The 26,548-nt window shown below is 39.7% G+C and overlaps 1 protein-coding gene across 26 annotated transcripts in view; it reads right to left on the minus strand.

Moving 5' to 3' along the window:
- Clip4 (CAP-Gly domain containing linker protein family member 4) overlaps window positions 1–26,548 on the minus strand; it is a 131,169-nt gene that overhangs the window by 58,980 nt on the left and 45,641 nt on the right. For 3 of the 26 annotated variants that reach the window (XM_087216185.1, XM_004839240.3, XM_087216175.1), the window contains exons 1-2: window positions 15,891–16,036; window positions 10,484–10,631 (exon numbers count right to left, since the gene is read on the minus strand). In XM_087216185.1, coding sequence (XP_087072311.1) covers window positions 10,484–10,616 — 133 coding nt within the window. In that variant the 5' untranslated portion in view covers window positions 10,617–10,631; window positions 15,891–16,036. The other 23 variants (XM_004839242.3, XM_087216177.1, XR_015453014.1 and 20 more) reach the window with 22 other exon arrangements.

The following is a 26,548-nucleotide window of genomic DNA, read 5'->3' on the forward strand; positions in this document are numbered from 1 at the left end:
CTCCTACCCCCCAAAAAAGTTATCTAAGTTTTCAGAAATAGCAGAATGCACTTAGAAAGTTATAAGATGAAGGTTAAGAGACTTCAAAGTCATGTGGGACTTACAAATAAAAGCAGAGTTTGAGAAGATAAAGGTTATATATGATTTAAACATATATATATATGTTCCTGTAAACATCTTAAAACATGTTCTAGTAGATTACCTTATAGATAAGTAGACATTCACGATACTAGCTCAAATGCTTGTGGTTCACATAGCATAACAGTAGACTAATTTAAATATTCAGCAGGGATTCAACTTCTAAGACAACCATGATTGGTAAATAACAGTTCCCTGGTAATACTATATATTTCAAGGTGCTTGATAACTAGGTAAAATCATAAGACTAAACCTACTGCTCCCACTGCAATACTGGTTTAACTGATGATCTAGGTGTTCAACAACTGAGGTTTAGAGACCAAAGCTAAAAAGGGACCTGGGCTAAGAGTATAGCCAGTATTTTGGCCCTGGCCCTCCAAGGTCAACAAGGACCCAGTATAGGAGGAGATCTATCCTACAAGACCCTACCACTTCAGTTAGTCACCCAACTTACCAAGGAGATGTTAGACCCAAAAAACAGGAATCAACCAAGGTACAGTGTGCTACAAAGGAGGGTCGTCAAAGAGAGAAATGTCTTCTAAGCTTCCACAGGAAGCTACAAGGTCAAAAAAAGCCATGACCCATCCTGGCATCTAACACTGACAGAGGAGCTGAGACTCTACACATGGTCCCAAAAATAACCCCTAGGAAGCCTTAACTGACCTGAATATTGGGGGAGAGGTGTTAATTTTGATTAACATTGGTCTCACTTTAACTTGGTCTTACACTCCCAGAAGAAAAGTATAACCAAAGATATGAAAGTTACGATAATGTAGACTAGACATAAACAAGGACCTCCAATCACTAACACCTGCTGGGAGATTCCAGCCACACTACGAGACAGGTCTAAGAGCTAGCAAGTTACAAGTGTCCCTTCCATTCTAGTGCTCATGTTTTCGTCACATGTGCCTTAAAGTTTGTTTATTCTTGTCTAGAGACTACCTGTACCAAACTGTCTCCCCCACATCATCTGGCTAACATGTCCTGATGAAGAAACACAACAGACGGAATAAACTTCTGCTCTCAGTTTAAAGAAAAGAGTACGAAGTTATGAGAGGGGGTAATTGTGAGAAACTGTGGCTCCATCTTTTCTATCAAAGGATATAAACAGATGTGCCTCCATCTGAAACTTTACTTCACCCTAGACTGCCCTCCTTCCACCCCAAGCACCAGGGTTGCATTTGTTACAGTTCAAGGAATGTCTGCAACTTGGACTCTGGGAACATCTCATACCAAGGACATTCAGTTCCCCATTCCCCCAACCCTCTTTAGCAACCCTGCCTGGCAATCATTCAGGACTACCCCTCACACCACCCAGATTAGCCAATTGGGACAGACTGTGGGCCTTCAACCCAGCCAATGGGAAAAAGGTCAGCTGCTTCTCATCAGGATATGAAGGGAGCCTGTTGCTGCCTATGTGCCTGCAACCTCACCTTAGGTGTATAGCAGACCCTTCTGCAGAAGTAAACTTGCCTTGTTAGGATTTCTCGGTGTCTGAGTGCTTTATTTCAACATTGACAAATTGAGTTTGGGGCTTACTGCCAACACTATGAACTTCATGCATATTAACTGATTTAATCTTCATAATAATAACCATATGAGGTAGTATGATTATCCTCATTTTATTGAAGAAGAAACAAAGTGACAAAAAATAAGCAATTTGCCAAAGATCACAAACTGATAAGTGGCTAACTAGGATTCAAGCCAGAATGATCCCTTATTTTGCTATAAGGACACCTCATTATACCATAATGGCTATACTATGGTACAACATATCAATATAGCCAACTACATTCAAATTTTAGACTTCTACACAGAAAAAAAATAATTTTAATCCAAAGAAAGTGGGGTGGGGAGAAAATGGGAAAGATGTCTGCTTCAAGCCAAGATGGAGTAATAGGGACCAAGTTTGACCTTTCTTGCGAAATAACCAAAACACCAGAGGAAATAAGCAATGGAAGGGATACAATAGGGTGAGTCCTACAACTGCCCAGGGCACTGGGAAATAAGATCAAGAAGTCACAGGCCAGAATACCAGAGAGAACGCAGGTCCATTCCAAGAGAATCACAGAGATCTGAAGAGGCACCTCTTCAAGTATTCAGCTCATGTTTTTGAGGCAAGCAAACAAACCAAGAAGAATTACAGGAATTAGTGCCTCTTCCCACTAGAAAAACTAATCATCATCCTCCTCATAATTCACAAGGAATGAGTAGAGTCCCAAGTAGTAGGGAATAACTAGCTCTAGAACAAGGCTCAAAAATATTTACAAGAAGACAAAAATATCCAGCACTCAACAAGGTAAAATTCATGATGTTGAGTGTTCAATTAAAGATCACCAAGCATGCAAGGAAAGAGGAAAACATGACTCATAACCTGGGAAATAACAAGCTGAAATACAACGAGAGTTAACAGATACTATAATTAATAGAAAAGGACAATAAAAGACATTATAATTGTATCTTAATGTTCAAAGGTTAGAGAAATGGACGATTTACTTTAAAAAGACAAAAAATAAAACTAATCTAAACCAAACTTTAAGAGATGAAAAAGACCAAAATCTAACTTTAGAGATGAAACTTCATTTGAAATAAAAACTTCACTGCATGAGATCAGCATCTAATTAGACACTGTTGATGAAAAATTAATGAATTTAAAGACAATTCAATACAACTATCCAAAACAAAACACAGAAAAAAAGAGGTTCTAAAATATGAAAAGAAGTATCAGTGAGCTGTGGAACAACTTTAAACAATCTAATATACATGTAATTCGGTCTCTTAAAAATGAGAGGAATAGAAAAAAGATCTGAAATAAATAAAGATCTGAAACTTGATTTCCCAAACTTGAAGAACCAAAACTCACAGGTCCAAGCAGCTCAACAGACCTCAAGCACAAGAATATAAATAAAATTATGCCAAGACATAGCATAGTAAAATTGCCCAAAACCAGTAATAAAAAGAAAATCTTAAAAGTAGCTGGGGGGAAAAAAAAGTAGCTAGGGGAGGAAGAAGACATAAAACTCACAGCAATGACACCACATTCCCCATCAGAAAGAACACAAAAGGGAAGACATTCTCATCACTTAGTGTTGAAAGAAAATTATCAACCTAGAATTCGGTACCCTGAAATACATTTTTCAAAAAAGAAGGTGGAATGAAGATGTTTTCAGACATAAAATACTGAGAAGATTCATCACTAGCAGATCTGCTTGATAAGATAGTTAAAGGGAGTCCCGCAGGCAAAAGGAAAATGGTATCATAGAAATCTGGGTTTAATCTTTGAAAAGTGGGGTGGGCGGACAACCCACTTTCCGGTCCCTCTTCGGTCTCTCTTAGACAGAAGTTTTCTTTCTTTCTTTCTCTCAATAAATTTTTCCTACTCTCAAAACAAAAAAAAGAAACAAACAAACAAATCCGGGTTTACACAAAGAATAAAGAGCACTAGAAATGGTTACTACCCAGGGAGGTAAGATTTTCAAATTATCTAAATTTCTTTAGATAAGTCAAGTTTAAGCAAAAGCAATAATAAAGTATTGGTATTTATAATATATGTAATAAATATTCTGTGGGAACTGTCTGTGAATCTATTTCAGAGCGAAAATTCCAAAAATCTCTGTGTACAGACAGTATATAGTCATGCAGGGTCAGCACTGGGCTGCGGCCCTAAGCCACGGCTTTGTGTGGACTGGTTTACCATGTCTCTTGGTTTTAGTCTCACTAGTGCATCTCACATACAAATCCTGAACAAGGCCTATGTGACCCTGCATGATCTGGCCCTTGCCTCACTCTCCAACCTCATCTCCTCCTATCCTGCCCCTTGGACTAACACTTAGCTCTCAGCCTCAGAGGCCTTCCATCAATTCTCAACACATTCCAAGGTTTTTCCCCAAATCTGTGCCTTTAATTATCCATTTTTTCTAGATCTCTTCTCGCCAGTCTCTTCTTATTACAGCTTCTTCTGAATCTTCAGATGACCACCCATCTAGAATAGAAACCCTGCCACCATGATTAACCACTACCACCCGCTTTTTTTTCTCCGTCAAATGCACCATAATCTGCTCACTTGGTTTGTCTACTTGTTCATTTATTGTACGTCTTCCCACCTAGAAGATCTGTCTTGGTTACTGTGGGATCCTCAGCACACAGGAATGTACTCAGAACATAAGAGTCCCTTGGGCCAGGGATTTAGCTCAGTGGTTCCACCGTCTGCCTCACAAGCACAAGGCCCCGAGTTTGATCCCCAGTACCAAAAGAAAACAAACATAAGAGGCCCTTGATAAATGCTTGCTCAATAAATATAATTCAGTATGACACTTTCTCTTTCTTTTTGGTACTGGGGATCGAACTCGGGTCCTTCCACTTGTGAGGCAGGTGGCAGAACCACTGAGCTAAGTCCTCAGCCCCAGTATGACACATTTTAAGGAGACTCTGATGTCAGATTACTAAGGAATCAAGTAGGATAAAAAGAGTCTGAAATTTTTGACAAGGGATTGGTGAGGGAGTTAGAAACATGTAGTTGAAGGAAGCACAGTCTAAGAAAAATGTTTAAATTATATGCAAATACTTGAAGGCTATCATATAAAGAAATGTTTTTTCAGGGCTGGGGATTTAGCTTAGTGGTTCCACTGCCTGCCTCGCAAGCCCAAGGTCCCAAGTTCAATCCCCGGTGCCAAAAAAAAAAAAAAGAGAGAAAGAAATGGTTTTCCGACAGAGGAGATGAACCTTCCAGGCCACCATACCACCGCCCCTGGTGCACAGGAGCAGAGTTGCCCACAGCACAGAGGAGGTGAGCCACGCAAGTGCCAGCAGCACACCTCCTTTCTTCCCCCCACACACTGAAATGAGAAGACACATAAACAAGTCTCAAAACCAGACTTCCAGATCACCTAAAGCAACCCCAAAGGGAAAGGAGATGGAACAATCTGATACTCAGCCACATGGACTCCCTGAACTGGCAACAAAAGAGGATCTGGAAAAAATGAAATCAGAAATAATTTCTCAGATAAAAACACAGATTGTGCCCATAGTGCAAGACATTATTAATAAATCTAGAGAGGACACAGATAAAAAAAGAGGAGCTGAGGAACATGATGGAATCCCAACATAGGAAACAAATGGAATCCATAAAACAAATGCAAACAGATTTCCAGGAGATTAAAAACTCCACTGAAAGTTTACACAGCAGAATGAGCCAATGTGAGGACAGAATTTCAGATATAGAAGATAAGATTGCAATTAGTGACCAGAAAAAGAAAAATCTCTTTAAAATAGTAAGGGACCATGAGAAATCAATCCAGCAGCTGCTAGACGATGCAAAGAAGAATAACATAAGACTGATCGGAGTCAATGAAGAAACAGGAGAGAGTGCAGATGACATAAAAAAATCTGTTCACAAAAGTGATGGCAGAAAATTTCCCAAGCAGGGGGAAAGAACCTGACATACAGATAAGTGAGGCATATAGGACTCCAAATAGCCTTGATCAAAAAAAACTACACATAGCCATATAACAGTTAAGATTTCAGAAACCCAACAGAAGAACAAAATTATACAAACAGTTAGAGAAAAGAAACAAATCATATACAAAGGAAAGTCCATCAGAATCACAGAAGACTTCTCAACACAAACCCTCAAGGTAAGAAGAGCTTGGAGTGATGTATTTCAAGCCCTAAAGGAAAACAGCCTCCAACCCAGACTGATGTACCCTCCAAAACTATCTTTCAAAATTGATGGAGAAATAAGATACTTTCATGACAAAGAGCACCTTAGGAACTTCGTGAATACCAAACCAGCACTCCAAAGGATTTTACACAATATCCTAGGAACAGACATTGAGGATCACAACCCCAGGAAGCCCAGCAGAATGAATCCATCAGGCATGACAAGAAATTAAATGCAAAGGGGGAGAATCCAACAAAAAGAAAAAGTCATGACAATGATAAGTCAATACAAATCAGTTATAACCATCAATGTTAATGGTCTCAATTCACCAATTAAAAGAAACAGACTGCCAGAATTGGTCAAGAAGCAAGATCCAACAATATGCTGCATTCAAGAAACACACTTAATTCAAAAAGAAACTCATAGACTGAAAGTAAAAGGGTGGAAAACAATACTTCATGCAACAGGAACCCGAAAAAAAGCAGGACTAGCTATCCTCTTTGCAGATCAAGTGGATTTCAAATCAAAATCTGAAACGCTTCTGCTCCCAAGAATTTCAGATAAAGGAGAGTCAACTTGTATGTGCAAATCTATTGTGAACATGTGTTTTCATTTCTCTTAAGTAAAAACTTAAGAACAGAACTGTTGGTTCTTAACAGTAATACAAAAAATTTCTATATTTTTTTCACGTTAGCTGTATTAGAAAGTTCTAAGTGGTTCACACCTAAGCTAACATTTGTTTTTTTAAATTTTTTAATTTAATCTCCCTAATGAGTGTATAATACAATCTTGTTATTGTACTGATTAGTATTTTTCTGATTCTAGTGTTGTACACCTTTCCTTGTGCTGTACTGGCTATTTATCATCTTCTTGTGTCTACTTTTTAATTGAGTTGTCTATTAATGAGCTGTAAGAGTTCTTTATATATTCTGGTCATAGGTTATATGTATTATAAATATGTTCTGTTTAAGGACTACTTTTCATTTTCTTAACGAGGTCTTTTAAAGTTCTAAGTTTTGATGGAATCTCATTTATCAATTTTTTCCTTTTCTACGTCATATTTTTGTATCCTAGGAAATTCTTGCCTACCCTAAGTTCATGAACATTTTCCCTTATAATTTCTTCTTAAAGTTTTATAGTTTTAGTCTTTCATATTTAGGTTCATAAAGTTATATTTATGTATGGAAATAAAGGGCTGAGGTTACTCTTTTACATATGGATACTAGGCATTCTAGTACCATTTGTTGAAAATACTATCCTTTCCTCTGCTCTTGAGTTGAGTTTATGTTTTATAAAATATTAATGTTAAATAATCTTTCAAAAATCAGTGGACCATATATGTATGGTTTTATTTCTAGATTCTCTGTTTTATTCCATTGATCTATGTTTTTCCTTATGCCAACATTTCCTTCATTACTGTAGCTTTAGAGGAAGTCTTAAAATTAGGTAATAAATGTCTTCCAACTCTGTTTTTTTTTTCTTTTTACTTTTCTAGGTCCTTTTACTCCTACATAACTTTTAAATTTCAATATCCAATTCCTCATTTACAGCAAGTATACATAGACCTGAATTTTTATATATATCTTGTGTTTTCTAATCCTGCTAAATTCAAATACAAGTTCTAGGGGTTCCTAGAGATTTCTTAGTATTTTCTCTGTAGATGATCACTTCATCTACATATAAAGATTTTACTTCTACCTTGCCAATCCTATGCTATTTGTTTCTTTTTATTACCAGACTATTTTGGTTTGGGCCTATGTTTCAAAGTTTGATGGACAGATGAAGAGTAGGCATATCTGCCCTTGTTCTCCTCCTCAGGGAGAAAGCATTGTATCATTTCCATTCATATAAGGCATTTTTGCTGAAAGTATGGAGTATATGTCTTTTATCTGTTGAGAAGGTTCTGTTCTACTTCTAGACTCCTGATAGCTTTTACCATGAACAGCTGTAGAATTTAGTCCAATACTTTTTCTGTAACTACTGACAGGATCATATTTCTTCTATTAAAATGATGACTTTTGGGGGTGGATCTTCCAATGCTGAACCAACACTGCGATCCTTATAATAAAACCACTTTCTACATACTCCCAGATCTGACTTCTAATAGTTTTTGTTAAACAAATTTTTATCTATGTTCATACTTTTTTCTTCTATTATCTTTATCCAGTTTTAGGATTAGCACAATGTTGATTTCCTAAAATGAGGGGAGAAGTGTTCCTTTTTTCTGCTTTAAATGTTTGATACAGTTCATCAGTTAAAATGTGTATGAGCCTGTTGTCATATAGGTAGGTTTTCAAGCTACGAATATACTTTCTTTAATAGGTGCTATTCAAATTTTATATTTCTTCCAGAGTCAGTTTCATTAATTTGTCTTCCAAGGTACTTCATAGGAGGTGGCAAATTTATTTCAAAAAAGTTTTTTGTAATATGCTTTCTATATCCTTTTAAATTCTGTAAAATCTGTGGTAATGTCTTCTAGATCTTGATATTGCAATTTTTAAAATGTATAATTGATATTGTGTAATAGGAAGAAAAGGTCTAAAGGAGTAGGGGAAGTGGGAGGGGTAGGGGAAAGGAAAGAAGGGAAAAGAAAAAACATGAGAAAAGGAAAAAAAAATGGAAACAAAGTCTTTGCAAATAGGGAAGGGTGGAGGGGGTGAAGAGAGGGCAGGGGAAGGGGATAAAAATAAAAACCAAGATACATCATGTAAAGGTACAAGATCCTAATGATGAATGCAACTGTATTGTATACCTAAAATGTACCAATAAACTTAATGGAAAAAAAAAAGAAATGGTTTTTCCACATATCAAATTGGCTAAAACTTCAGCAAGACATTTTTTGACTTTTTTTATTATTGCATGTTTGGAGTTCATAACCATTATTCACCTTGGAGAGTTGGTACATGTACATAATACATCCTAATTCTTTATTCATCCCCATCCTCTTCCCTACTTCCCCCACCCCTTGGTCTACTTCCCTTTTCCAAAAGCTCTATCTCCCTGTTTCCTATTATCTATTGTTTATTTTGCTCTTTAATTTATTTATACTTTGTGTTTCTCATATAAAACAAACCATGCAACATTTAAGCTCATGTGTCTGATTTATTTCACTTAGCATTATGGTCTCCAGGTGGATCATGAAGACATATTTTGAGTTATATTCAAAAATAACTTTAGGGCCAGGGATTTAGCTCAGTAGTGCCGCCACCTGCCTCACAAGCATAAGGTCCCGAGTTGGATCCCTGGTACCAAAATAAATGAATAAATAAATAAATAAATAAATAAATAATGACTTTATTATAACTGAAGCTTTTTAACAATGAAATTGACTATTTTATTAGTTTCTCATTATTGAAGATACAAGTGGCTAAATGGCCATCTGTCAGAGATTCTGCAAATGGAGTTTCTATACTAGGAGCTGTGTGGGGAAATCTGAACTACACGCCCACACAGATTCAAAGACTGTGTCACTCCAAGGTGCTACACCATGCTTAATTTCAGCCATACAAAGGGATCAGTATCCATTACCACCTTTCATTCAATATATTTATCCAAGAAACATTGAGCAACTAACCTCAACAAATGACTATTAGTCTTTATGAGATAAGCAAAAATAAAACATGACTGCTGCTCATTCTAAAAACCTATAGTCTAGGAAAGGAAATAAGAATTCTAATTCAAGACAAAATAAGTGCTATAAGCAATGTACAGTGTGGTTTAGTTCAAGCCCCCCACACATAGCTGACTTTATGATATCTGAAAATAAACCCAGTCAACTTCTGTAAAAGTTGCAAATAACTCCTAGGATTAAGATACTTTGGTATTTAGTATGTAGGTAATACTTTGATGACTGCTACAGGTAAACTATAAAAATCTGAATACAAAAAAGTAGAACATGTGGAGATGAGTACGTACCAGAATGAGTATGAATAAAAAGACAAATACCCAACCCAATAACTTTATATCTATTAATATTTTAAAATTATATTATCCCTATCTCTGAAGATGATTTGAAATGACAACCCAACATTTTACCTGAAAAACTTTTTTGGGGGTACCGGGGATCAAACTTAGGACCTCACACTTGCAAGGAAGGCACGGTGCCACTGAGCAAAATCCCCAGCCCTTTACCTGAAAAACTCTTAATTCGAAATCAAGTTTACCTCTTTTACACATTATCAATTATCTGACAAAATATGTTCCTAGGGAAATAAGTCAAAATATTCAAAAACTAGAATGTTTCCAAATTTACATTTTACAAAGGAGAATTATATGGACCAATTTAAATAGGAACTGATCTCATGCCACATTCCAGGCAAAGGTCTCTTACCACCTAGGCCTAAATTCATGGCTTTTTAGCAAGTCAGCATATTTAACCAAATAAATACATCAATAGCAGAAGAATGCCAAATATCTAAGTATCAGTACATTCTAAAAATAAAATCCTCTAAATCCATCATGGTGCTTAAAATTAACACTTTTACATAATAAAAATGCTGACAGCAGATACAAACCATTTAGCTTAAGAGGCAGAAAATGCAATAAGCAATTGTATTTCTGAAAAAGGAAAACTTTAACAACTTTATAAAACCCATAGCAAATGGTTTCATAAAAAAACATCAGTGTAAAGAGGGCATAAGACACAAGTCAAGTCATCCATTCAGAGAAAACAGGCACTTAACATACCACAGTCTGAAGGCATTGGTGCTGCAGAAATGGAAAAGATAACTGGTGTTTCAGAACCTGGAAATAAAAATGGGTATCTTCCAAGCAAAGGATTCCCTTCTAATGGAAAATCTGGAAGGTCCTCTATGGTCATCTTCTAGAAAGCCGCCTATAATGAAAATGGGAAAAAGCATTTCTACTCTCTATATGTGCAACTTACAATGATTACTTCAATTAAAAAATCCTACAGGTCTTCTAATGTCTAACATACTGCAACCTTCAAGAATCTCTCATGACAGAGAAAAAAATTCCTCTGGACAAACTTGTCTAAGAAACATGTGCTGCCTCTCATTGTTTCTTATATAATCAACAATATAATTAGTCTCTCTAGACAAAACGCAGGAGTAATGCAGTGTAACAGGTGCAAATGTATAAAATGCTGAGCTAATCTGAACAGGTGCCACCTCTTAGGTAACAAAGGAGGGCATATTGGCCCTGTAGCCTGGTCTAACTTCTCAGAAAGTTGACACAGGTCCTATCATTTCTCATCCAGCAGCTGTGCCATGTACTCATCACATGAAAATAATCTACTTTAGACTGTTTCCATTATTTTCTGATGGCCCATAAAATTTTACTGAAAATTAATCATCCACTTCTGCAAGTACAAGAACTTACCGAGATTCCTCCAGTAACGATGTAACAGGGTCTGTTTATTCTATCTTAGTAGAGGATGGAAGGCCATACCTTTTAAACTCTATCACTCATACTACCTCTTTAGCCCAAAAAAACTCAGTGCTTAAATTTTTTTTTAATTTGTACTATCCCCTAGTCTACATCTCAGAAATAACATAAAAAGCAGAGAAAATTCTAAGTTAAACTAAACTTATGAAACTAAAAACTTCATAGTTCTTTAGAATCAGATCTTTTAAGTCTGAAATATTATGAATCCTTATGTCTATTTTTAAATATAAGCAGAAAATCACATTATAAAACAAAATTAAATTATTTTAATTATTTTCAATAGTAAGAATAGAGAAAACTAGTTAATGATAGCTTAATCTAGTAGCAGATCATGCTAGCTATTACTCAATGTGTGCTCAATTATACTTGGTTAACCAATCCTATACTAATAATCACCTTTACCATCCACCCATCCTCCAAGGAAACTGTCACTTCTCTGAGTTAACTGGTTTCTTCCCAATTTGATTCATGTTTTTGTAAAACATACAGTTTTTAGCAAGAACTGGTCAGAATAAGCTACTTTCTTTTTCCTCAAGGAGCATGCATTTACATGGACAGGTATATATTAAATAACCTATTCCACTTGTTATTATTTTACAGCTTTTCTAATTTTCTTGGCTACTAAAATTACTTGCCCCCAATATTCTGAATCATTGTAACATTCACCTTGCCACATAAATAAGAAAATGACAAGGTCAAAGAATGGCGACAAGGTCAGGAGTGGTGACCTTCGCAAACAGAGCCTCTCTCTAATTCAGGATTCTTACTTGCTGGCCTTTACTTTCTTAGGAGTAAATCTGGGCAATATTCTACACAGGGTAAGAGGCTTTTTAAAAAGAAAGGAACAGAAAGTTTAGTAAGTACCTATTAAGGAATCACTATGTACAAAACACTACCCTCATTTCAGAGATTACAAAAATGAGTAACAGATGGCCCATGTATGTTAGCTAGTTTATAATGTACTAAGAAAATCACTGAAAATATGATTATGAATATAAGGAATGTATTCAATCACATGAGTACCAGAAAATGTGCTAGAGGAGCTTCCAAAAATCAGAAGTGATACACTGAAAAAGGTGTGGCCACCAGTAAGTTTCAAAAGATCAGTAGGGAAACTCAGGGGAGAAGTTAAAAAGGCAAGCATGTGAGAGGGACACCAGTTGGAAACCTGGAAACCTGGAATACGGCTGGAAAAGCAGTAAGAGATAAGATTGAAGTAGATTGGGGGGGCCATCCTGAGGAGTTCTTAAATACGTGACTGAAGACTGAACCACCCAATTCCATGAGCACTGGGGAGCTACTGATGTTTTAAAAGGGAGTGGCGTGCTTAAAGTTGTGTTTCAGGAGATTAACTATATTCACACTTTGAAACTCAGAAGGTTTTTGGGGGTTTTTTTTGGTACTGGGGATCGAACTCAGGTCCTTGCACTTGGGCAGCAGGCAATGAAACCACTGAGCTAAATCCCCAGCCCCTCAGAAGTATTTTTAATACTCTTTAATTCTTCAGGAAAAGTGGTTATCTTTCTAAATCAGTTAAGAAATGCCACCAAATTACTTCCCTTTCAAAGGATGGGATGTCTCGTTCAAAAATATGTTTAAAATGTGATTCCCAGATCATCTTAAATTTCCTTATAGATTGCTGAGATCCTTAAAGATAAGAAATGCATCTTCCACAACTACCAGTTACCACAGCAGCAAAACTATGTCCCGCTCATGTTTAACAAATATTCAAATCCTAGGTCCAAAGAGGAAAAATAATCCACCCAATGAGATGTAATCAATTTCATTATTTCACATACTTCAAGCCAGAGAAATTACAATATTATCAGACCAATGTAGTGAACATTCTTTGTATTTTACATCTTCATGGCATTTTTCCTTAGTTCCATTTCTTTTCCTTCATAAAACAAACAAACATTCTACCTTTCATCCACAAAGAAAACTACACACTTACAAACTTTCATATAGTCTCGCAGTGCTTCCCTAAAGGAACTCCTGGATCTGAAGACCTGTAACATCTGGAATCTCTGTCGGATATAGAGGTATACTGATCTAGGATGAATTTTTTCATTCCAAATCCTCCTATAGTTAACCGGTGAAAACTGACCAAACCATGTAAGCCTAGGATAAAAAGTCAGACCTAATTAACTGAGTATAGCTACAGTAATAGTTAAAAAAACTAGAAGCAAATTCCCCACACTTTTAATTATATAGGAATTCTGTCCTACTCCCTCAACCCAAGTTACCTCTGAGCAAAAGCAGGTGGCAACAAGGCTCTAAAATCTCATGATTTTCAAGGATCCCTGGTTCTGCCACAACACAGAAGTGGTAAGAAGTGTCCACCAACTTTGTCAGTGTGGTTCAGGGGTAGAAGGGCCCCAAGAGCCTCACCAAACCCAGGAGATTCCTTCAGATTTACCTGGGATATGGCTCAAGAAAGCATCCTCGAGACCCAAGCTACACCCATGTGCCCACATGGGTTGGAATCGTGAGGCACTTTCGTTCAATTTCCCATAGTAATTTGGCATGAATCTTTATTTTCACAAGATTTCAAAACAAGACTAATGAAATAAGCACGTAAAAAGCACAACTACAACAACTCTTTTATTTGCTACCTACAAAACATCTGCTCACTCATTAAAGAAGTTTTGAAAGTATATGAGTATTTCAGGAGATTCAAAAACAAAACTAAGCCAAGTAAACACGTAAAAAGCATAACTCTAAAGATCTTTTTATTTGCTACCTACAAAATACAGTTCAATCATTAAACAGGCATTGACAGCATTAGACACATAGCCCTAGGCCCTAGAGAGAACATCAAAGGTAAGATACCTGTTCTCAAATTCAGGTATGCATTCAAGTAATATTTGTTTCTTACTAAGTCCTGGGAATACTGGGTAAAGAAAACAGGCCCTGGCCCTCATGTAGATTACAGCCTAGCACTGCAAAGCTGCCACTAGCATACAACAGCAATGAGTGCTGTGACCAAGGACAGCTGGGCACTGTGAGAGCACAGACACAAAACAAGAGATTCCTGGGGCACTAATGACGAAAAGCTGTGGTGTCCAACCACATAGCCACTAGCCATATGTGGCTATTTAAATTAAATTTAAAACACAGTTCTCCATTGCTCTAGTTTTAGATCAAGTGCTCAAAAGCACAAGTTGTAGGTTGGCTAGGGCTACCATACTTCTGTGGTACAGAAAGAACACTTCCTTCCACTTAAGAGAGTTCTACTGAGGGCCGGGATTTAGCTTAGTGGTTCCACCGCCTGCCCGGCAAGCGCAAGGACCTGAGTTCCATCCCCGGTACCAAAAAAAAAAAACAACAGTTCTACGGAAAGGCACAGAAGGAAAAAGTGCAGCTCACTCTCTAGACATGAAAACAATACACAGATGTCTGAGACAAACAAATGAAAAGGCTAATGCACTAAACAAGGCCACAACTGCATAATTATACATAATTAACAAAGGAACAGTAACCCTAAACGTAACCAGATGCATGTAGGTTTAAACAGGGAGACAGAGTGAACTGACCCTATAAATTAAGATTACTAGTATAATTTTCAAAATTTGAGTTGTTGCAAGCAATAAGACACTACATAATATCACTTTTTAATAGGCCTTGCTAGAGGGACTGTGTCTAATGAACTTGAAATGTTGGAAATAAATCCTACAAATAGTGCTAAATCATCTACAAAACAGAAATAAATGCATTCATTGCTTCTGAGATTCAATCTTACAACCCAGATAGTCCATATGAAATGAAAGCATCCCCCCCTCAAAGACACACACACTAAAAAGGCATCACGTTTATTGTTAGCAAGATAAAATGGAACCAGGATCATCTTAAATCTTAAAAATGAAGAAAGCTAGATTTCTGCCACTTTCAGGTCTCTGCTTTCCATCCATAGTTGCTACACGTCCTGCACCACCTGCTCTTCTGCTAAACAACTTCACACTCTGCAGGAGGAGGCTAAGCGACAAACGTCAAAGTGAAAGTGAAGTACAGTTAATGTGTTGGATGTTCCTGAAGGAAGGGTTTCTTTACTGAAACATCTCAAAGGCACTGTTTTATACTATGACATGCTACAATGTAGCCACCGTCTAGCCTGGAACACCCACCACGTTATTAAGCCATCCGAGTATCACTCTCCGATGCTTACATATGAAAACACTGTAACAGAGTTGAGATCCAAGTGGCCTATGGAGTCTCCGGACGAAGTGAACAACCTCACATTTACTCAACAGAACGCTACAAACCCATCAATCTAATCCACAGCGATCGGACAGGTCCCAAACCAAGTGTTCTTGCAACTTCTCTTCCCAACGCAAAGGAGTCAGACTGAAGGGATCTCGGGCCGCAAGGGTCAGGGAGGCGAGTCAAGGTTCAGCTTTGAATACCCACAGGCAAATAAATGGTTTCTCCACGACTCAAGCAAGAAGAGACAAGTGCGAAACGCGAGGAGGCCCGGTGCCCGGAGCGGCGCCCGGGTCCGCGGGCTGTGGGGTGCAGGGGGTGCGCGGCCGCACGGATAGCGGCTCCCACCTACCCCAGAGTACGGGCCAAGGCGTCGGGGCGACAACCGCACCCGGCCGCCCCGGGAGGCCTCGGACTCGCGGCCCACGGGGGGCGCCTGGAACCCCTCGCGGCCGCCCGGCCTGGCCCGCCGCCCGGCCCCACCTGCCTGGTCCGGGTCCTCTCCGAGCGCCGAGTGGGACGCCGGGGCGCGGGCGCGGAGGAAAGGCCGAGCGCGCTCCCTCCCGCCGCGGTTACGTCTCCCGCGCCGCCGCCGACCTCCCCGGGTCCACGCGGGTCGGCGCGCGCGCAGTGCAGCCGCCCGGCCAGCGCGCAGGCCCCGGCCCCGCGCACGCGCCACGCCCTCCTCCCCCCCCCCGCGCCCCTCGACAGGCGCTGCAGCTGCTGCGCCGCCGGCCGTCAGAGGAGCCCCGCGGTCGTGCGGCGGCGGCCCGGGGCCCGCGCTGCCCTCCTCTTGAAGGCCCTTAGCTGGCCCCGTCTGGCTCCCGAGCTCACTTCCAGCTCGGGCTTGCAGGGCTCCCACCTGCGCTCGGGAAGGGACTGCGAGTTTAGCTTCAGTGTAGCTGTTCGAGGCCCGGGTAGATCCATCAGTCGCCCATGTGCTGCCCTTGCTGTAAAAAGCCTACTCGGTTGCTGTACTCACGGGGAGCCACTACACAAGGCAAGGTGGCGGGGGGAAAGGGGTTGTCCCGCAGTATGTCCCCTACTCTCCTCCTGCCTCATCCGCCTCCACACCCCCACCGCCCCAGAACCAAACAGTGGTAAAACTGTGACGCCTAACAGACTTATGCACACGGACATCCTGGTTCTCAGTCAAGCAGTGGAAAGAAAAGAGTTGGCACTTAAGGAGTCCCCTTAATGAAGAGCCCTGAGGAGACCCTGACAGGTTAGTAGCAGTGAGTTGTCAGGACTTAGTATCCCTCCTCCCCCTCCCTCTCTGTCTCCTTCTTCCCCTCTCCCTCCCTCCCTCTCCCTCTCTTCCTCTCCTCCACACACTACTGTGCCATCTTCAAAGGTCTGGCAGTAACAGATGCTGAATGAACAAAGGTCTCTCCGTGTCTCTGCAAGAGCGGAGGGAGTGTGCACCGCACACCGAACACCTTTTCCCATTGGAACCATTGATTCCAGGGGGAAAAAAATTTTGCAATTGCTGGAACCCTGCCTATGACATCTTCCTACCAAGTGTCCATGGTTGAATACTACCTAATGAGGAACTCCCAGCTGTTTCATCTTGGACCAGCCTTTTGGGGAATTTCCTTCTTCTTTGGGAGCTGGAGTCCAGCCTCACTGATCTCCTCTTTGGGTTCTGTTTGCACTCTAAGAGCTCAGATCAAGTCTAACCCCAGATATCCAGGACAAGTATTCTGTGTCCTTTGGGCTGCCCCTTCTATGACACGCTCACAGCCCCCACTCACCAGCGTGTTGAAGGACTCTTTAGGGTTCATCCTTGCTTGTCTTGAGCTCTCTTAAATGTGATGCTCAGGAACGAAAGGGTGGCCTGTCAAATGCAGAGAGGAGAGAATGCCACCACTTTCTACGTCCTATGCTTCTGTTAACATAGCTCAAAATAGTTGTTTGTAGCAGTCACATCACATTGTTGAATGGGGTGGAGCACACTGCCAACTAAAACCCACATTGCTTATGCAACATTAAATACCACCACCATCCCACGTCCCTGGTCAGCTGCCAGTTTCTCTGTCCCTACAGGCTGTGCGTCTTCACACCCTCTCAGGGATGCTAATGTGACACAGATACTTCCACCTCCCTTTCCCTTCTCTTATCACACCCTTTTCTTGTCTCACCCATCCCCCTCTTTAACTGGTTAGAAGAAAGGCAGGCAGTCTGCCACTGGTGGGCTTAAACACTCAATACGGTCTGTCATTGAACCACAGAAACTCATAAAGATCTGTTGCTAACGGAAGGCGCTATTGAAGTGTCTGTAGGTACACAGTTCACTTTTATTGCTGACTTAAATTATCCCTTTGAGATACCACCATTGGTAGGTGACAAGGTGTGGCTAGCTGAGTTGTTCTTAGCTATAATAAAGTTCTCTGTTAGAACCAGCCAGGCCACTGGCTTATTCTGCTACACTCAAACACCATACAATATATAGGCAAAGTGCCAGGACACCAAGTCACGGGGAAAGAGTGCCCCACTTGCCTGGTGTCCCACTTGTCTTTATTCCAAAACCTGAAGTTCCTCCCTAGCAGGTATGCAAACACTCACCAGTTACCTCCCTGGAACATCCCCTGCGTCACACATATCTTGGATCTGGGCCTTGCCCTGTTAACAAGAGTGAGACTGGACCATCATCTGTAGCCAGACTTAGAGCTTGAACTATTGGAGTGGGAAGGCACATGGAATATGATCCAGCTGCAGTTGCTAAGATTCAATTACATCTGAAGACTGCAAAGTTCTTGAACAAGACAGAAACAAACCTCAGTGCCAGGAAGGAACCAGTATCGGTGGTCAGTGTTGCAGTGCGAAGAAAAGCCACTTTTCCTTTGTCTACTCTTTGGCACTTTACCTATAGGCTTACCTTGTCTTCTCTTTACAAATGTTGAAACAAGACTCCAGGAAGCTGTACCACTTGCTCCATGTACCCAGGGCAGACATAAGAAGCAAACCCAAGTCTGATTTGAAAGCCTACATTGATCCACTGTTCTACATCATCATATGCAATGTTCTTTTGAACCCAAAAAATGGCTGCCCCTTCTATGACACGCTCACAACCCCACTCAACAGTGTGTTGAGAGACTCATTGCTCTTCCATGGGCTGGGAACTGGACAATTTATTATTCAAAGGGGGAAATAAGGGACTCATTTCCACAGTGTGAAGGTACAGAAGACCAATGCCTTAGGACCATGAGAGACACTCATTTGTCAAAATCGGGGCACCAGATGGGGGCCTCAGCTAGTGAACACCATTAAATGCGGACTGTAAGCATACTGGGAAGCACCCCTGAAATCTTCCTGCCTGTTATGTTTGCAAATGATATGATCATCAACATTAAAATAAACCAAGAAAATCAACAAACTATTTAGAAGTCATAAGTTAGTTAAGCATGGTTGCCAAGTGCAAGATCAATTTATAAAAATCAATAATTTACATCAGCTGCAAGCAAGGAGGAACTAGACAATAATAGACCATTCATAATTGCAATAAAACTTTAAAGTACAATGTCCAGAATCGAGCATGGTGATAATACCTATAATCATAGTGCTCTGGGAAGCTGAGGCAGGAAGACTTCATGTTGGAGCCCAGCCTGGGTAACTTAGGAACACAAAATAAAAAATTTAAAAAGGACTGGGCATATAGCTCAGTGTGAAGGCTTTGGGTTCAATCTCAAGTACCACCACCACCAAAAAAAAAAAAAAAAACAAGCACAATATCCAGAAATTAACCTAACACCTTGCAAGAACTTTATGGAGAAAATTCTAAAACTTTATTTAAGAGCATAAAAGAAGACAGAAAAAGTGAAGCATTGGACACACCATGGATAGTATGATTTTACATTGCAAAAATATTAGTGTAATCCCTGAGTTCAATGTTTTGGTATAACTGAAATGTGCAGAAACTAAAATTTTAAAGAATTCAATTAACTTATGAAATATATAAGGAAAAACATAATTTGAAATTTTGAAATTTTAAATTAAGTCAATTTTGAAAACCAAGAGCAAACAGAGGGGGCCTTGCCCTGGCAGATACTGTGTCATTACTACATAGTAATACAAATGATATGGTACTGCTCTAGAAACAATGAGACAGAATGCAGGACTCAGAAGTAGACTAAAAAATGAGGCATATAACCACAAACCAATTAGATATAAATTATTTAGAAGACGGTGTTGAGGAAACTGGCTTAGTGAAAAGTTGTCATGTACCCCACATGGCTATATACAAAGAGGAACTCCAGATACATTAACTACCGATACATGAAAGATAGAAAAAACACTGGAAGACTCTTTCTACAAATGTGGGGTGAGAATTTCCATCACAAAGCATGACCACAGGACTAGGGTTGTAGCTCAGTGGTAGAGCTCTTTCTGACTATGTGCGAAGCCCTGGGTTCAATCCCCAGCTACACACACACGCAAAAAAAGGGGGGGGGGGGGGAATTACTATAGAAGCATAAACCATGAAGCAAAAGATTGAAGTATTTCACTGTACCACAATAAGGCTCCTCTTTAATTAAAAATACCATAGGGCGGGACACCCTACCGAGGTCACGAGTGGAGTGGAACATGCCGAATCAGCCCGCTGCAGACAGACAGGCAGGTCTGCGGACGTCCTACTGAGGTCCCGAGTTGCAAGGAACACGCCGAAACAGCCCGTGCCCCGGTAACAATCCACTGGACCCCCCCCCCCCACTCCTCTGTACAGCCACCTGGTTCCACACTACAAAGACGCAGAGGACACCGGACCACCAGACCATGGTACTGAGTCCTGTGGTCTGCTGCTCCTGGCCCAGAGGAAGGGGCTCTTGGGCCACCTTCTGTCCCACTGCTCCTGGCCCAGAGGAAGGGGCTTCCGGGCCACCATCCCTCCCACCGCTCCCGGCCCAGACGTAGGGGCTTCTGAGCCACCATCCCACTGCTCCTGGACCAGAGGAAGGGGCTTCCCGGCCACCATCCCTCCCGCTGCTCCCAGCCCACAGGAAAGGGCTTTTGGGTCACCATCCCTACTGCTGCTCCCAGCCCCTGTCCCACCTCTCCCAGCTCAGAGGAGGTAATCCGTGCAGGCACCAACAGCCCCCCCGCCCAGTCAAAATGAAAAAACACATAAATAAGTCTAAAAACCAGACTTCCAGATCACCTACAGCAACCCCAAAGGGAAATGAGATGGAACACTCTGATACTCAACCACCTGGACCCACTCAACTGGCAACAAAAGGGGATCTGGAAAAAATGAAATCAGAAATAATTTCTAAGATAACAGGAGAAATTGTGCCCCTAGTGCAAGACATGATTAATAAATCTAGAGAGGAGCTGAGGAACATGATGGAATCCCAACATAGGAAACAAATGGAATCCATAAAACAGATGCAAATAGATTTCCAGGACATGAAAAACTCCATTGAAAGTCTACACAGCAGAATGAGCCAATGTGAGGACAGAATTTCAGATATAGAAGATAAGATTGCAATTAGTGACCAGGAAAAGAAAAAATGCTTCAAAATTATAAGGGAACATGAGAAATCAATCCAGCAGCTGCTAGATGATGCAAAGAAGAATAACATAAGACTGATTAGAGTCAATGAAGAAACAGGAGAGAGTGCAGATGACAGAAAAAATCTCTTCACAGAAATAATGGCAGAAAACTTCCCAAGCAGGGGAAAAGAATTTGACATACAGATAAGTGAGGCATATAGGACTCCAACTAGCAGTGATCAAAAAACATCTACACATAGGCATATAATAGTTAGGATTCCTGAAACCCAACAGAAGAGCAAAGTTCTACAAGCAGTTAGAGAAAAGAAACAAATCACATACAAAGGAAAGCCCATCAGAATCACAGCAGACTTCTCAACACAAACAATCAAGGCAAGAAGAGGTTTGACTGACATATTCCAAGTCCTAAAAGAAAACAGCCTCCAACACAGATTGATGTACCCTGCAAAACTGTCTTTCAAAATTGATGGAGAAAAATACCATAGGGAAAAGAGCTGACAAATTGGGAGAAGGTGTGTACAAAAGCAACTAGGAATTCGTATCTGAAATATATAAGGAATTTTTTGTAGAAAACCTACTATAAAAGTGACAAAAGCGTAAGAGTGGGTAATGTATAGAAGAGAAAGCCAGAATGGTAAGCAAGCACAGGAGAGCTGCTCAACCTCAGACGATGGAAATGCAAACAGTATGATACTGCCATAGCCACTGGCACACTGGAATGAATGTAATACCTGCTCTCTGGAGGTAGAGGATGTCCTCAGTTGTAGTATTTGCCAGTTTCTCTGGTGTAAAGACTTTTGCTGACACTGATGCCATGCCACCGGCATGAAATTACTGAACAAGAAGTTGGGAAGAAAGGTGTTCTGTCAGCTCCATATGACACTCCAGCACACATTACTCTACCCTTTGGTGTGGTGAGAAGTCAGAAAGATAATCCCAAATCCTGGCAATGACCTGGGGAAAAAGGAATCCTCATGTGCTGTGGGTGGGAATTTAAGCTGGTAAATACATTCTGTAGAGCAATTTGGCAGCATTTAGGGGGAAAAAAATCAATGTGCTTTATGACTCAGGAAGCAGCCTCCTAGGTACACCTCAGAGAAACCCTTACATCCTGCAAGCTCCTTTTTCATGTGATTCTGGAAAGCCAATATTTCATTCACTAGGTGATTTTTACCCAGTCCATAGCTTTAAATACAATCTCCATTTTCATGGTTCCCGAATTTATATTTCCATCTCTGACTTCAGACATATGAGATATGATAGAAAACTACTATAGTGAATGCTTAAGTTTTTAACAATGTAGTCCAGTAAAAGACATGTTGCCATTAATCTCTCTTAAAATACTACCCCCTTGCTTCAAAAACACTTATCCCATAGCCCTTGCCACTTTTGGAAGTAGTTCCAGAAGTTCTCTTTCATGAGTGTCATTTACTTTGCTGTGGCTGCTTCAATGTCCAGAATCAATTCAAAACATTTATTTGTCATAGTTATCTTGATTCTGGAAAAGACCCAGAAATCATATAGCACCATATCTGGTAAATAAGATGGATGAGGAAGGAAGATCCCCGCCTCCATCCCAGGCTCATAGGGCAGAGAAGCTCAGCCGGTCCCAGCACCTGGAAGGAAGCTCCCCCACCACCATCCCATACTCCTAGGGCAGAGAAGCTGAGCTGGTCCCAGAACCCAGAAGGAAGCTCCCCTGCTGCCATCTCAAGCTCCTAGGGCAGAGAGGATGAGCCGCGTGGGCGCCAGAAGCACCCCCACACACACCGTGGAAATGAGAAGACACATAAACAAGCCTCAAAAACAGACTTCCAGATCACCTACAGCAACCCCAAAGGGAAAGGAGATGGAACACTCTGATACTCAACCACCTGGACTCTGAACTGGCAACAAAAGAGGATCTGGGAAAAATGAAATCAGAAATAATTACTCAGATAACAGCAAAGATTTTGCTCATGGTGCAAGACATGATTAATAAATCTAGAGAGGACAGAGATAAAAAAATAGAGGATCTGAGGAACATGATGGAATCCCAACATATGAAACAAATGAAATCCATAAAACAGATACAAACAGATTTCCAAGAGATTAAAAACTCCATCAAAAGTCTGCACAGCAGAATGAACCAATGTGAGGATAGAATTTCACATATAGAAGATAAGATTGCAATTAGTGAGGAGAAAAAGAAAAATTGCTTTAAAATTGTAAGGGAACATGAGAAATCAATCCAGCAGCTGCTAGACGATGCAAAGAAGAATAACATAAAACTGACTAGAGTCAATGAAGAAAGAGGAGAGAGTGCATATGACATAAAAAAAACTGTTCACAGAAGTGATGGCAGAAAACTTCCCAAGAGGGGGAAAAGAACTTGACATACAGATAAGTGAGGTATATAGGACTCCAGCTAGCCTTAATCAAAAAAAATTTACGCATAGGCATATAATAGTTAGGATTCCAGAAATCCAACAGAAGAACAAAATTCTACAAGCAGTGAGAGAAAAGAAACAAATCACATACAAAGGAAAGCCCATCAGAATCACAGCAGACTTCTCAGTGCAAATCCTCAAGGCAACAAGAGCTTGGAGTGATGTATTTCAAGCCCTAAAGGAAAACAGCCTCCAACCCAGATTGATGTACCCTGCAAAACTATCTTTCAAAATTGATGGAGAAATAAGATACTTTCATGATAAAGAGCATCTCAGGAACTTCACAAATACCAAACCGGCACTCCAAAAAATTTTAGACAATACCCTACAAAAAGACAATGAGGATCACAACCCCAGGAAACCCAGCAGAATGAATCCATTGGGCATGACAAATTAAACACAAAGGGGGAGAATCCAACAAAAAGAAAAAGTCATGACAAGGCTTTTAAAACTTGTAACTTCCTCTCCCTAATGAGTGTATAATTCAATCTTATTATTGTACTGATTAGTATTTTTCTGATTCTAGAGTTGCACACCATTCCTTGTGCTATACTGGCTATTTATCATCTTCTTATGTCTACATTTTAATTGGGTTGTCTATTAATGAGCTCTAAGAATTCTTTATATATTCTAGTCATAGGTTATATGCATTGTAAATATGGTCTGTTTAAGGACTACTTTTCATTTTAATGATGTCATTTAAAGTTCTAAATTTTGATGGAATCTCATTTATCAATTTTTTTCTTTTATACATCATGTTTTTTGTATCCTAGGTTGTTCTTGCCTACCCTGAATTCATAAATATTTTCCCTTATAATTTCTTCTTAAAGTTTTATACTTTTAGGCTTTCTTATTTAGGTTCATAGATCCCTTCAAGTTATTTTCATGTATGGCAAAAAAGGGTTGAGGTTAATTTTTTATATACTGATACCAGGTGTTCTAGTGCCATTTGCTGAAAACACTATCTCTTCCTTGGCTCTTGAATTGAGTTTATATTCTATAAAATGCTAATGTTAAATAACCTTTCAAAACTCAGTGGACCATATATGTGTGGTTCTATTTTTTGATTCTCTGTTTTATTCAAATGATCTATAAGTCTTTCCTTACACCGACACTGCCTTGATTACTGTAGCTTTAGAAGAAGTCTTAAAATTAGGTACTAAATGTCTTCCAACACTGTTTTTGTTTTTGTTTTTGTTTTTAACTTTTCTAGGTCCTTTGTACTCCTACATAACTTTTAAATTTCAATATCCAATTCTTCACTTATAGCAAATATACACAGACCTGAATTTTTATATATACCTTGTGTTTTCTAATCCTGCTAAATTCAAGTACAAGTTCTAGGGGCTCCTAGAGATTTCTTAGTATTTTCTCTGTAGATGATCATTTCATCTACATATAAAGATTTTGCTTCTGCCATGCCAATCCTATCCTAGTTGTGTCATTTTATTGCCAGACTATTTTGGTGGGGACTAGGTTTCAAAGTTTAATGGACAGATAAAGAGTAAGCATACCTGTTCCCCACTTTAAGGAGAAAGCATTGTATCGTCTCCATTCATATAAGGCATTCTCGCTGGAAGTATGGAGTACATGTCTTTAATCTGTTGAAAAGTTTCTGTTCTACTTCTAGTCTCCTGATAGCTTTTACCATGAACAGCTGTAGAATTTAGTCCAATACTTTTTCTCCAACTAGTGACAGGATCACATGGCTTTTTCCTTTCCTCTGTTAAAATGATGGCTTTTGAGGGTGGATCTTCCAATGCTGAACCAACACTGCCATCCCTATAACAAAACCACTTTCTACATCCTGCCAGATCTAACTTCCAATGGTTTGTTTTGTTAAACAAATTTCTATCTATGTTCATACTTTTTTCTTCTATTATCTTTATTCAGTTTTAGGATTAGCACAATGTTGAGTTCCTAAAATGAGGGGAGAAGTGTTCCTTCTTTTTTCAGCTTTAAATGTTTGATATAATTTATCAGTTAAAATGTTTATGAGCCTGCTGTTGTCATATAGGTAGGTTTTCAAGCTAGGAATATACTTTCTTTAATAGGTGCTATTCACATTTTATATTTCCTCCAGAGTTAGTTTCATTAATTTGTCTTCCAAGTTACTTCTTAGAGGTTGTCAAATTTATTTCAAAAAATATTTTTGTAATATGCTTTCTATATCCTTTTAAATTCTGTGAAAATCTGTGGTAATGTCTCCTAGATTTTAATATTGTAATTTTAAAAATGTATAACTGATATTGTGTAACAGGAAGAAAAGGTCTAAAAGAGCAGGGGAATTGGGAGGGGTAGGGGAAGGGAAAAAAGGGAAAGGAAAAAATATGAGAAGAGGAAAAAAATGGAAACAAGGTCTTTGCAAATAGGGAAGGGTGGAGGGAGTGAAGGGAGGGCAAGGGAAGGGGAAAAAAAATAAGAACCAAGAGACTTATGTAATGGTACAAGATCCCAATGATGAGTGTAACTGTATTTTATACCTAAAATGTACCAATAAAATTAATGAGAAAAAAAAAAAGATGGATGAGAACACTCCATAATGTTTTTACAAGACTGCCTTTCTGTTGGATGGTGCTCAGCAGCACTATACACCGTATTTTTGATCACACCTCGTAAAGACATGAAAGAGGACTTACAGAATTTTCAGAAAGTGGCAAGAGCAATGTGATGAGCGTGTTTAAAGAGAGAATATTTTGTGGAGGATTAATCGTAAAGCATCTTTAAATGTGGTAAATATTTTTATTTAAATACTCACCATATATTTCCATCACACTTCAAATATCCAACTGCCTGCACCATGATATATGGTACACATTTCTAACAGAATATGTTCAAAGTGGATCTGGTTCCCATAACCTTCACCATGTCAGTACATGACAACTCTATTCTTCTGTTGCTCACTGGAATCATCATTTCTGGATTCCCCAATCTTTATTCTTTAAACAAGTTAATGATTTCACTTACTGAAGAAATCCATCGATACCGTGGAGCTCCTTACAAAACAACAGCCACTGGAGACCCCAGGAACTTCCTTTCTACTGTTTCTGCTTGGGCTTTCCTTCCCCTGACCCAGCTCCGGTTCTTTCTCAAGGTTGCAGGTGGGGACCACCTGCTAAAGCCGACCACAAACTGAGGAAGACTCCACTGAACAGCACACGCCTTATCCGAATCAATGGACCTCGTTCCTGGTTGCACAATTGAG

The sequence above is a fragment of the Heterocephalus glaber genome, unplaced genomic scaffold, assembly GCF_053883595.1.
Source record: "Heterocephalus glaber isolate CG9 unplaced genomic scaffold, H.glaber_assembly_v1.0 deba00001457, whole genome shotgun sequence".
Classification (NCBI taxonomy): domain Eukaryota; kingdom Metazoa; phylum Chordata; class Mammalia; order Rodentia; family Bathyergidae; genus Heterocephalus; species Heterocephalus glaber.